We start from the raw sequence: 13,327 nt of genomic DNA, 5'->3' as shown, positions 1-13,327 counted from the left end.
TTTGGAAGTATAAAAAATAAAGCAAACAGCAAAAACAAAAAATGTGAAAAATAAACAGAAAATGAGGCTGTTGTTTCCCGCGCTGGGCCAGCTCAACTGACGCATGCTTCAAGGGTGTTCTTTTGTCTGGTTGAGAGCATGTCCATCAAACGCGATATATAAGTCGCGCGTTGGAAATGCCTATATAGCTCGCGCAAGACCAAAAACAGCGCTCCAGCAGAAACTGTAAAATAGAGCAGCATAAAAATGGAGCTGTAAATTTAGCGCACATGGGCTGCGGTGCTGTAAATTTGGGGCTACAGCTTGTGCGCGCGGGCTGCTGCATGTGGGGCCGCCGAGTTCGGCGCCGTGTTTTTATGCGTCTGGTAAACCTCCCACATGCAAAAACAGTATTTTAGCACTTCAAAACTTTTTTAGCGCGTTTGTTAGAGATGCTCTGAATGCGAGATATTCGGTCGCCCAAAAAAAGTCATATGGTCCCCGCCATTGCTTAAATGAAATCGCCAACTCTGAAAAAGGAAGAGCTCTACAGAGACGAACAGAGTTCATAGGAAAGACGGACGTGCCATCGTGTCGCATACTTTATTTTGTCTTGCGCACGCACGCACGCATCATTACAAAAAGATTAGTACGCAGTCCGTTGAGCATTAGCTCTAGAGGACTACGGAGTAGCAGAGTAGTAGCAGGTACAACAACGACGAGGACGACGACGACAACTACAGTACAAGATAAGTAATGCAGTAGTATGAGTGTATGACCCACCGAGAGCCTAAGCTAGATCTACGGCTATATATGCCAGCGCTAATGGAGTATAGCTAGCTAGGTGGCGCATGACGGCGCGCAGCCTCCGCTCTAGAGGCCTAGGCACGGGGACGGAGGGCAGAAGAGGCCGCCGCGCGGCGCCCAGAGGTCGGCGAAGGCGTGGAGGATGAGCGGGTGGTTGCGCGGCGAGTTGAGCGAGAGGAACCCGTGGAGCAGCGCGTTGAGGTCCTCCCACGCGTACATCTCCTTCTCCACCACCATGGCCACCATGGACTCCCGGAAGTCCTCGTACGGCGTCGCCGACTCCACCTCCACCGCCACCGCAGCCTCCTCCTCCTCCTCCTCCCCGCGCGCCATCATCGCGACGCCCCTCTCCGGCCTTCTGCTGCTAGCGTGGTTCCTCTGCCTCCTGTGCCTCCTCGTCCCCGTCCTCCGCCGCTGGCGCCTCGCCCCCGGGTCGTCCTCGTAGAGCGTGTTGGTGGCATAGGTCGCCAGGCCCCACGAGTCGTCCAGGGACGAGACCGTGGTGGCGGTGGTGGCGCCCGCGGTGCTGGAGGTGAAGGCGGTGGCGGTGGACGTGGACGACGCATGCGGCGACTTGGGCTTGGTGCCACGGCCTCCTCCTCCGCGCGCCCGGGACATGAGCGACGAGTAGATGGAGCTGAGAAGCCTCGGCGTGCGGCACCCGCAGCCCACGTCCGTCACCGGCGGCGGCCGGGGCAGCAGGAAACTGTCGCCGCTACGCCGACTGAAGCTACCAGGTGAGGGCATGGTGATCGTGGCTCGGCTACACTACACGAGTGAGTTCTTGGAGAAGTGGACGCGCACGCACACACGGACACGGGGTATAGTATATGTCACCGGAGCTCCTCGCAAGAGACCGAGCGGCTTAAATAGGGAGTAAAGGGGGCGTGCACGCCATGATCACCGCGAGCAGCTAGCTCTAGCTAGCTTGGTAGCGTGCATAAGTTCGAATCATGGTGGTGCAGTAAAGCGAGCGAATCGATCGTTCGGGCGGTACGTGTTGCAGGTACGTGTGCGTGCATGCACGCACGCACGCACCCATCCATCGATGGTTGCTGTGATTTGACGCGTCGAGGTACCACCTCTTATTAGGCTGGTCATAGTGGGAGTAACATAGGTAGTAACATAGATGCCACATAAGCAAAAATGGTGATGTGGCAAGTAGTTAATGAGGAGAGAGGCAAATAGAGTAACATAATATGTTACCATCACATAGCGGTTTCCAATGCATAATGAGTCTACAAAGTAATAAATGAAGGCAACTATGTTACCACACCTATGACACTATCCACTATGAAGGTAGTAACATAGACTAGTAACATATGTATGTTACTAGTCTAAGTTACTCCCCACTATGACCAGCCTTACAGAGGTAAATAAATTCTGGCCGGGCAGAGGTGACGAGCAGACGAGGGGGGAATAGTACGTGTACGAATATAAAAGCCTGCTCTGAGTTGACTATCTCGGCACGCAAGTGAGGACACGACGCTAGCTGAGCTACTAGTATTTACTGGTTACAGTACCTTCAATCAAGCCTTTCAAAAAAAAAATGCATTCAAGAAAACATTTGTTTTTCTCCGCGAGTAAGAAATTTCTTACTATACGCACTGGATCGTTACTGCGTGCGCATGCATAGTGTACCGTGATCAGGACGTGCAACTCATGATCAAAAGGGTGAGATTGTCCGGCTTTTTATGAACCATGATGATCCAATGCAGCAGCAGCAGGCAGCAGCAACATCGGGTTGCTCGTTAACTTTGGTTCTTTCTCGAAGTAAGATTGCCCCCTAACTTTCACCAAGGATCTCTGTTGTAGCTATTCCCCTCTCCGTATCTGTTTCGGTACAGTCAAAGATGGAGAGAGCCGGATACGATTCACACGCGCACCATGAGCTGATCATTGCGCAATGCGGCGACTGGTCAGCAATACAGTGCTGCGGCTGCTGTGAGACGGGAGATGAGGTACGCACTCGAGTACTCTACTGATAACGTGACATGGTTGGATTATGGTACTGGGACAAAAATAGGTTAGCTCATTCAGACATGATCGATGGAGTCTGCCGCGTGGCAAAGTGGACGGTTTCAGAGGTGGTCAAAAGGACGCGTCGTTCTTAGCCAAATCCTACGCGCGCTCCGGTTCATTGCAAAAGCATCAAAGATTTGCGTGCGTATCGCAGTTGGGCGGTACGGCCCAATGTTGCAAGCCATCATGAGCGGTCTTCTGATTGGGGATGATTCCGCATCTACAATCATAATGGATAAATCTTGCCTCTATTTATACGCGGATGCGTTTTAGTAATGCATATCACACATAAACAATATTTATTGATAGAGGAAAAAAATACAAAAATCAAACATAAAATTCACTTGGAGTGCATAATTCAAACATGAAATACAATGATTGGCGGGGTAAATTCACACATGCTTCATTGAGTAGTTGCACGTGCACATGTTTGATCTTAAAGTCGGGTGTATCTCTAAAAAATTCACATCATGTGCTGTATCTTGTTCCGGAAGGAGAACCTGTACTCCGGACTCCTCAAAATCATGCATGCAGGCTGCCCCTTCACACTCATCCTTCACAATCAATGTTGTGCAATACTACACAACATGACATCAGTTGCGAGACAAATGTGTTTGGTTCCCACGTCATTACAACTCCACAAACAATACTTCGACCAGCTTGGTTCACTCCAAGTGCCATCTCCACATCCTTCCAAGTACCTTCTTGCAATTGTGCAAAGCAAGATTGCTCGTTATCTCGGGGCTTGGATATAACCTTCACAAACGGCGTCCATTAAAGATAGATATCATCAGCAAAGTAATTACCCCTTCTAATACTTGTGCCCGTTGACGGTGTAGTTGCACTCTCAAGCATCCCCATCACAAAAGTCTCTTGAACAACAAAGAATACTGGAACACATTGATATTGTTGTGAAAACCAAGCATACCAAAGAAAGCATGGCAAATCCACACGTCCTTTAGGGGGTGTTGGATTGTGGCTAGAGTTGTCCTTCAAATTTTTTGTCGCTGACTGAGAGCCTTGGCTCACGTTTGGATAGTGGCCCAATCTTTTCTTCCACGCCAATATTTTGGATGTGTAGTTCAGATTCTGCGCCAACACGATGGTGAAACTGGGGTGGCTGATTCCCTTGCCAAATAATTGGCGTGCCCAGCTTCGGCGGGGCTGGCGTGGGCTTCATCCAAACAGCCCGTGATGCCACTGCTTCAAATATGATGATGGCTTCTTGGATGTGACATTTATATATAATGCTCGTGCAAGCCTTTTGGGCGCTTCTTCTATTGCCAATGCATGCAATCAATATAACCGAGCATACCTGGGAAACCTCACTACTGCAGGATGCTGCTAACACGACACTACGATCAGAGACCCTTCGAGAAACTGTGTACGATGCAATAATTGCAAATGGTGGTGTAAAAGAACCGTCTAAAATGTGCAGAACGTTTGTGATAATGGATGCATCAAACAAGTTTCAGATTTTAGTTACGTGTGCGATGAAGGGCATACGGTTGATCTAGCAGAACTGTTTGCGATGAGGAAGAACAGCAGAAACGGGCAGCCATATTAATGTTTGTGCGATATACGTCATACAGGTCCCTCTGATGAATTGTGTGCTATTAGGAATGCAACAGAAACGATCAACCAGATCAAGGTGTGTGTGATATACGACATACAGTTCACTCAGACAAACTGTTTTCGATTAAGCAAGAGAACGGAAACTGTTCATCTTAACAAGATGTGTGTGATATGCGGCATTTGCGATCAACCAAAAGAATACAAATGATTCGTGTAAACCAGATGTGTGTGATACGCAGCAAACAACCCACTCGGATGAACTATTTGCGACGAAAAATTATAACACAGACGGTTACTATAGTAAGTTCGTGTGCAATTCTGTTCGTACAAAAAACTTTACAAATGCAAACTAGTTGCTTGCATATAAATAATTATCAAAAAGTAACGAGATAAATCTTCTTCAAGCCAATCAATATGTGTTCAAAAAATAAAAAATGTCAAAAATTACAAAACAAAGACCTCGATAGACCTTGGTGCTGTAGATCCCTCTTTGTAGCCTTTATTGCGCAACACAATGAAAATGGATCAACTGAACAATATGTGTGTGATACGCGGCAAACAGACCCGTGATCAGAAATGTGTGCGAAAACCAATAATAACACACACGATTGAAGCTAATAAGCTGTGTGATTTGCTCTGTCTACAGAAGAATAACATGTGTATATATATATATATATATATATATATATATATATATATATAACTGAAATAAACATCCAATTACATAAGTGACTGTACAGATCATTTGCACACACCTCAATAAACAATTGCATGCATTCTAAGGTTGGAGAAATGATGGTCTAGTCATCTACTTCTTGTGATGCTCCCGCCACTGCTCCGTGGCTCGATCCCTTGGTTGGGGCATGAACAAGACATTTCCTCATGTCAACGATCTGCCTGTACATCTCGTAGCTTGTGTACGCGTCATTGGCCATGTACTTGACGTGTTCTTCATCCAGTCTCTCATGCCCAACACTGTGCCAGGTATCCTTGTCCTTCTTGCTCTCATCCTTCATCTTCATGTAGTAGGGGTCGATGATGGCCGAGGCGAGGTGAATCAGGGAGTTCAGTTTGTTCTTGGCGCTGCCCCAGACCTTGTAGTGGTCCTGAATGTTGACAAGATTCGGGCATTTCAAGCCCGAAACCTTGAGCGCTTTTAGATCATTGGTGGTGTCCACCGCAACGAACTTGTAGTCGGAGCTGTTGATAAACCTGGAGAAACGCTCGCAAGGCCTTGTGGCCAGGTGGTAGTGGTAGACGATGACGTCATGTCGCACGCACAATTGGGCGACAGCAACCTTCTGATCATGCCCGACATGACCGATGGTGTACTCAAGGCCAAAGCCGACCACTTGGTACTTGTCCTCAGCAAGGAACTGCTCCATAGTTTGGATGGAGCTCTCCATCGACATCGGATCGTTCGTGTACACCACTGAGAGGGCCTTCCCCCTCACGTGGTTGTCCACTATGTGATGCATGGTGAACTACCCGCCGTTGTCGTTGTCGACCGCTGGGAGCGCCATTGGATCCACGGGGATCGCCATTGGAACCGCTGGATGTCCTCTTTGTAAGTGTCGTCGTGGAGGTGCTTATCGTGTCGTGTGATGCGAGAGATGAAGGTAAATGGCTGCAGGAATAAATGGGGGCCAGGCGGCCTGGATTCTCGGCGCGTCCGCATGGCAGTTTTTGCATCGGGTAACTGCATTGTGAAGCCGCGCCCACTGCATGCACACGAACGTGCGTGATCGTGCCGGCCCCAAACACTGGCAGCGCGCGTGAAGGGACGAGGGCAGAGCACCCGGAGGGATGCGAGAGGGCAGAGCGCGCGTGGCGGGACGCGAGCAGAGCGCGCCGCGGCCGCCTCGACCGCAAGCAACCACACGCATAGAGCAGTTGAACATGTAGGAAATGGTCGCCTAGAAACCGGCCGACACTTGCGTCGCAGCGTAGAGAGCAGCCGTGTGCTACTACCTCCGTCTTGGTCTATAGTCCCCTTTATATTATGTGTCATACTTTGCCCTCAAATTTAACCAACAAAATGTTAATGCATGTTATAAAAATTATATAATTGGAAACTATGTTCAAATACGAATCCAACTATATAATCTTTGGCGACATGCATTTGTATTTTATTAGTTAAATCCTACTTATAAACCAGGACAGGTGTATAGCAGGTAATTCAATCGCAAAAAAATTTATTAACCGTATGTGTACATGGCCTTTCGTCCTCCTCTCGCACGTCTTGTCACCCCACTACCGCAGATGGCTTACAACGCAAACTTGCGCAGCGCGCGGGAGTGTTCTTTTGGCCAAACGGTGGCGCCAATGAATCATCGATGAGCCATTCCCGCGCAACCTCGCGGGTTCCCACGCAAGCTTCCCGCCCGACTGGGTGAAATCCCCTAAAATCCCAATGCTTACCAGCCTACTATAAAAACCCTCACGGCTGGCGAGTCAAGCGTCGCATTTTCCCCTCCCTCCATGTAGCTTATCTCGTCTGCTTCTCCCATAATTGCCAATGGCACAAGACCGTCGTGGTCGCTCAGCCACTCCGCCGTCATCAGACGACAGCTCCAGCTGGGAGGCTACACCGCGGCGGCGGCGAAGTCCCCGACATAGTGTAATGCGCGTGGCATCCCTGTTGGGTTTGTGCGGAACACCCACCACACGCTCCGCCGCCGGTGCCCGTCGGCAGCTGTTGCCGGCCGCCGTTGCCGTCACACCACCGTCGAAAGCCAGGGCCATCGTCCGCTCCGCCGCTCCGGCCCGAAGGCGAGGTGGTCGTTGATGGCTACTACACAACCTTCTTCTTGTAGACGTTGTTGGGCCTGCAAGTGCACAGGTTTGTAGGACAGTAGCAAATTTCCCTTAACTGGATGACCTAAGGTTTATCAATCCCTAGGAGGCGTAGGATGAAGATAGTCTCTCTCAAACAACCCTGCAACCAAATAACAAATAGTCTCTTGTGTCCCCAACACACCCAATACAATTGTAAATTGTATAGGTGCACTAGTTCAGCGAAAAGACGATGATACAAGTGCAATATAGATGATAGATAAAGGTATTTGTAATCTGAAATTATAAAAATAGCAAGGTAGCAAGCGATAAAAGTGAGCGTAAACTGTACTGCAATGATAGGAAACAAGGCCTAGGGTTAATACTTTCACTAGTGCAAGTTCTCTCAACAATAATAACATAGATAGATCATATAACAATCCCTCAACATGCAACAAAGAGTCACTCCAAAGCCACTAATAGCGGAGAACAAACGAAGAGATTATGGTAGGGTACGAAACCACCTCAAAGTTATTCTTTCGGATCAATCTATTCAAGAGTTCGTACTAGAATAACACCTTAAGACACAAATCAACCAAAACCCTAATGTCACCTAGATACTCCATTGTCACCTCAAGTATCCATGGGCATGATTATACGATATGCATCACACAATCTCAGATTCATCTATTCAACCAACACAAAGTACTTCAAAGAGTGCCCCAAAGTTTCTACCGGAGAGTCAAGAACGTGTGCCAACCCCTATGCATAGGTTCATGGGCGGAACCCGCAAGTTGGTCACCAAAACATACATCAAGAGGCACATGATATCCCATTGTCACCACAGATAAGCACGGCAAGACATACATCAAGTGTTCTCATAAAAGACTCAATCCGATAACATAACTTCAAAGGGGAAAACTCAATTCATCGCAAGAGAGTAGAGGGGGAGAAACATCATAAGATCCAACTACAATAGCAAAGCTCAGGATACATCAAGATCGTGCCATAGAGGGAACACGAGAGAGAACACGAGAGATAGAGAGAGATCAAACACATAACTACTGGTACATACCCTCATCCCCGAGGGTGAACTACTCCCTCCTCATCACGGAGAGCGCCAGGATGATGAAGATGGCCACCGGTGATGGGTGCCCCCTCCGGCAGGGTGCCGGAACGGGCTCCCGAGAGGTTTTTGGTGGCTACAGAGGCTTGCAGCGGCGGAACTCCTGATCTATCTTGATTTTCGATGGTTTTAGGGTACGTAGGGTTATATAGGTGAAAGAAGTCGGTCGGGGGGTGCTCGAGGGGTCCACGAGACAAGGGGTCGCGCGCTGTAGGAGGGGCGCGCTCCCTATCTCCTGGGCTCCTCGAGTATCTTCTAACTTGATCTCCAAGCCTCCAGGATGATAATCTTCCAAAAAAACACGTTGCCGAAGGTTTCATTCCGTTTGGACTCCGTTTGATATTCTTTCTCTTCGAAATACTGAAACAGGCAATAAAACAACAATATGGGATGGGCCTCCGGTTAATAGGTTAGTCCCAAAAGTAATATAAAAGTGTATAATAAAGCCCATAATCATTCAAAACAGATAATAATATAGCATGAATGCTTCATAAATTATAGATACGTTGGAGACGTATCAGCATCCCCAAGCTTAATTCCTACTTGTCCTCGAGTAGGTAAATGATAAAAGAAAGAATTTATGAAGTGTGAATGCTAGAAGTGCACAAGTTTGATCAATGATAATTTCAATCACCTTTACTAGCATGATAATATGTCATAACAGTAGTTCATCTCATAAAACTTTTCATAATCAAGTAACAAGCTATTCACATGTTAAAGCATATGCCATAAACTTTTTTGAAAACTAGCAAACTTCATTCTTAGTCATCAAACAATTGCAATTCATCTTACTTTCAGGAAGAGTCTATGTCAGAGCTTTGATTTAGCAAACTTCACATACTCAACTATCATATAGTCTTATACAATTGCTAACACTCACGCAATACTTGTGGTTATGAAGTTTTAATCAGACACAGAGAAAGATTGGGGCTTATAATGTTGCCTCCAAACGTATTCACCTGTGGGTGATGTCAACAATAATAGTTCATGCTAACGTACATCCAATTGGATATATATATATATATATATATATATATATATATATATATATATATCAGGATCACCCTAACACAAAGTGCTTGCCAAAGGATAAAATGAAAAAGGGAAAGGTGAAGATCACCTTGACTCTTACATAAAGTAAAAGACATAAAGTAAAAGATAGGCCCTTCGCAGAGGGAAGCAGAGGTTGCCATGCGCTTTCAGGGTTGGATACACAAAATCTTAATGCGAAAGAATGTCACTTTATATTGCCCCTTGTATATGGACCTTTATTATGCAGTCCGTCGCTTTTATTGCTTCCATAACAAGTTAGTACAAAGCTTATTTTCTCCACACTAATAAGTCATGCATATTTTAAGAGCAATTTTTATTGCTTGCACCGATGACAACTTACTTGAAGGATCTTACTCAATCCATAGGTAGGTATGGTGGACTCTCATGGTAAAACTGGGTTTAAGGATATTTGGAAGCACAAGTAGTATCTCTACTTGGTGCTAGGAATTTTTGGCTAGCATGAGGGGGAAAGGCAAGCTCAACATGTTTGAATGAACCATGACAATATACTTTAACTGAGATGCGAGAAAACATAACCCATTACGTTGTCTTCCTTGTCCAACATCAACTCTTTAGCATGTCATACATAATGAGTGTTCACAATTATAAAAGATGTCTATGATAATATATTTATATGTGAAATCTCTCTTCCTTCAATATTCTTTCATGAATTGTTCAAATGACTAATACAATGCTTGCTAACCGTCAATAAATTTACAACCTCTACTTCTTACATATAAAGTCACTACTCCCCATGGGATAAGCAAAAGAGACATATATAAATTCAGATTTATGACATTCAACTCATTCAACCATTTACTCATAGGATATAAGTGAAGCACACGAGTAAATGAAAAACTATTCCAAAAAGATATAAGTGAAGATCAATGAGTAGCTAAATAATTATGCAACTATGTGAAGACTCTCTCTCATTAAATAATTTCAGATATTGGTATTGTATTCAAGATGCAAGAAAAATAAAATAAAATGACATTGCAAGGATAGCACAACTCATGTGAAGAAGCAAAAACTTAGGTTCAACCGATACTAACCGATAGTTATTGAAGAAGAAAGGTGGGATGCCTACCGGGGCATCCCCAAGCTTAGATGCTTGAGACTTCTTGAAATATTATCTTGGGGTGCCTTGGGCATCCCCAAGCTTGAGCTTTTGTGTCTCCTTAATTCCTTTCATGTCACGGTTTCTCTTTTTTATCAAAAGCTTCATTCACAACAAACTCAACAAGAACTCGTGAGATAGGTTAGTATAAACCAATGCAAAACCATATCATATTCTACTATAAGAAATCACTAACATTATTATTCAACATTGAATACTAAATGTCTCTGCATATTTAATACTCCTATCCTCAAATAGAATCATTAAACAAGCAAGCATGTGCAAACAATGCAAACATAACAGCAATCTACCAAAACAGTACAGTCTGTAAAGAATGCAAGAGTATCAATACTTCCCCGACTCCAAAAATTATGAACTAAAATTCCCATGATAAATTTATCAGAGCTTAATATTCAAAAAGATTAAACATTATACCATTCTATGACTTTTCTAGGGAATTTTTGCAACAGCGGTAAACTTTCTGTTTTCAAACAGCAACATGTATACTAGCAATATAAGCATGGCAAAGGCTATCCTAGACTTTTTTATTGAAACTAAAGATGCAAAACATTATTCTAACTAACAACAATAAAAAACTAGCAAAATAAAATGACGCTCCAAGCAAAACACATATCATGTGGTGAATAAAAATATAGCTCCAAGTAAAGTTACCGATGAACGAGGACGAAAGAGGGGATGCCTTCCAGGGCATCCCCAATCTCAGGCTCTTGGTAGTCCTTGAATATTACCTTGGGGTGCCTTGGGCATCCCAAAGATTAGGCTATTTCCACTCCTTATTCCATAGTTCATCGAATCTTTACCCAAAACTTGAAAACTTCAACCACACAAAACTCAAAACAAAACTCGTAAGCTCCGTTAGTATAAGAGAATAAAACCACCACTTAGGTACTGTAATGAACTCATTATAAATTCATATTGGTGTAATATCTACTGTAATCCAACTTATCTATGGTTCATACCACTTAATACTAGCCATAGATTGATCAAAATAAGCAAACAACACAATGAAAACAGAATCTGTCAAAAACAGAACAGTCTGTAGTAATCTGTATGAAACGTATACTTATAGAACTCAAAAAATTCTGAAATAAATTGCTGGACCTTAGGAATTTGTCTATTAATAATCTGCAAAAATAATCAACCTAAAAGCACTCTCTAGTAAAAAAATGGCAGTTATTCTCGTGAGCGCTAAAGTTTCTTTTTTTTACAGCAAGATCACATAAACTTCACCCAAGTCTTCCCAAAGGTTCTACTTGGCACTTTATTGAAACAAGACCTATAAAACATGATTACTACAGTAGCATAATCATGTGGACACACAAAAACAGTAAGGATAAATATTGGATTGTCTCCCAACAAGCACTTTTGTTTAATGCCTTTCTAGCTAGGCATGATGATGACAATGATGCTCACATAAAAGATAAGAATTGAAACATAAAGAGAGAATCATGAAGCATATGACTAGCACATTTAAGCCTAACCCTCTTCCTATGCATATGGATTTTGTGAGCAAACAACTTATGTGAACAATAATCAACTAGCATAGGAAGGCAAAACAAGCATAGCTTCAAGATTTTCAACACATAGAGAGGAAACTTGATATTATTGCAATTCCTACAAGCATATGTTCCCCCCTCATAATAATTTTCAGTATCATCATGAATGAATTCAACAATATAACCAGCACCTAAAGCATTCTTTTCATGATATACAAGCATAGAAAATTTACTACTCTCCACAGAAGCAAAATTCTTCTCATTTGGAATAGTGAGAGTATCGTAAGAGACTTGAACACTAAAATTGTTTCCACATTAAAAGAGTAATGTTCAGAAAAAGGGTAATCATAATCATGACAAGTTTTATAAATATAATCATCACTACTTTTTATAGCATAAGTTTCATCACAATAATCATCATAAGTAGCAACTTCATTCTCATCATAATCGATTGAAACCTCTCCCAAGATAGTGGAATCATCACTAAATAAAGTTGACACTCTTCCAAGTCCACTTTCATAAATATTATAAGATTCAACATCCTCAAAAATAGTGGGATCACTACTTCCTAAAGTTGACACTCTTCCAAACCCACTTTCATCAATATAACCATCATAGGTAGGAGGCATGCTATCATCATAACAACTTTGCATATCAAAACTTGGGATGCTAAAAATATCATCTTCATTAAACATAGCATCCCCAAGCTTGGGACAAACATTAATTTCAGCAAATATATTCTCAAATATTTCATACTCATCAAACATAGCTTCCCCAAGCTTGGGCCCTTTCATATCATAAGCATAATCACTCTCATCGTTAAAAATATGGATAGCACCAATAGTAAAGCAATTATCATCATCACAATGAGTAGTAGGAGCAACATCATTTGGGAGGGATACTGTTTTTACCTTTGTTGCCCTTCTTTTCCTTTTCTTCTTCACATTATGTGTGGGTTCAACCTTCCTCTTTGAGCTCCTTATTGACGAGATTGGTTGGATAGAAAGCTCCTCCTCGTCACCTGATTCATCATAAGAAATAATAGGAGGATATTGGGAAGTCTCTTCCCTTTAATTAGTATTCTCATCATCTTCTATTTGCTTTCTTTTCTTTAGGTAATTGGCAATATAAGGATTTTCAATGCAATTCACCGCAGAAAACATATAAATCCTCTCTAGATCAATATCAAGGAATTTATTATGGGAAAATTCTGGAAGGTCCTTGAGTAAACGTTTCAATTCTTCATAACCCAAAAGCAAACTAAGTTCATTGTAATGAGCATGGGAGATCAAATCATCACAATTTTTGGACACGATTCGGTCATGAAACAATTTGCATTGGAGATGTAAATGACCA

The 13,327-nt window shown here is 43.5% G+C and overlaps 1 protein-coding gene across 1 annotated transcript; it reads right to left on the bottom strand.

Annotated features, from left to right (window-relative positions):
• Positions 1-544: 544 nt before the first annotated feature.
• LOC123093306 (transcription repressor OFP8) lies at positions 545-1,634 on the bottom strand. Its single transcript, XM_044515232.1, has one exon. It carries the CDS (start codon positions 1,531-1,533, stop codon positions 853-855), a length of 681 nt encoding a protein of 226 aa, XP_044371167.1. The 5' UTR covers positions 1,534-1,634; the 3' UTR covers positions 545-852.
• Between the last annotated feature and the right edge of the window lie 11,693 nt (positions 1,635-13,327).

The sequence above is a fragment of the Triticum aestivum genome, chromosome 1B, assembly GCF_018294505.1.
Source record: "Triticum aestivum cultivar Chinese Spring chromosome 1B, IWGSC CS RefSeq v2.1, whole genome shotgun sequence".
NCBI lineage: Eukaryota > Viridiplantae > Streptophyta > Magnoliopsida > Poales > Poaceae > Triticum > Triticum aestivum.
The sequence above is the reverse complement of the archived record's forward strand: the minus strand, read 5'-3'. Positions and strand labels throughout refer to the sequence as shown.

Excerpts from the sequence above, each read along its gene's own strand:
- LOC123093306 (XM_044515232.1), bottom strand. The coding sequence starts at position 1,533 with ATGCCCTCACCTGGTAGCTTCAGTCGGCGTAGCGGCGACAGTTTCCTG.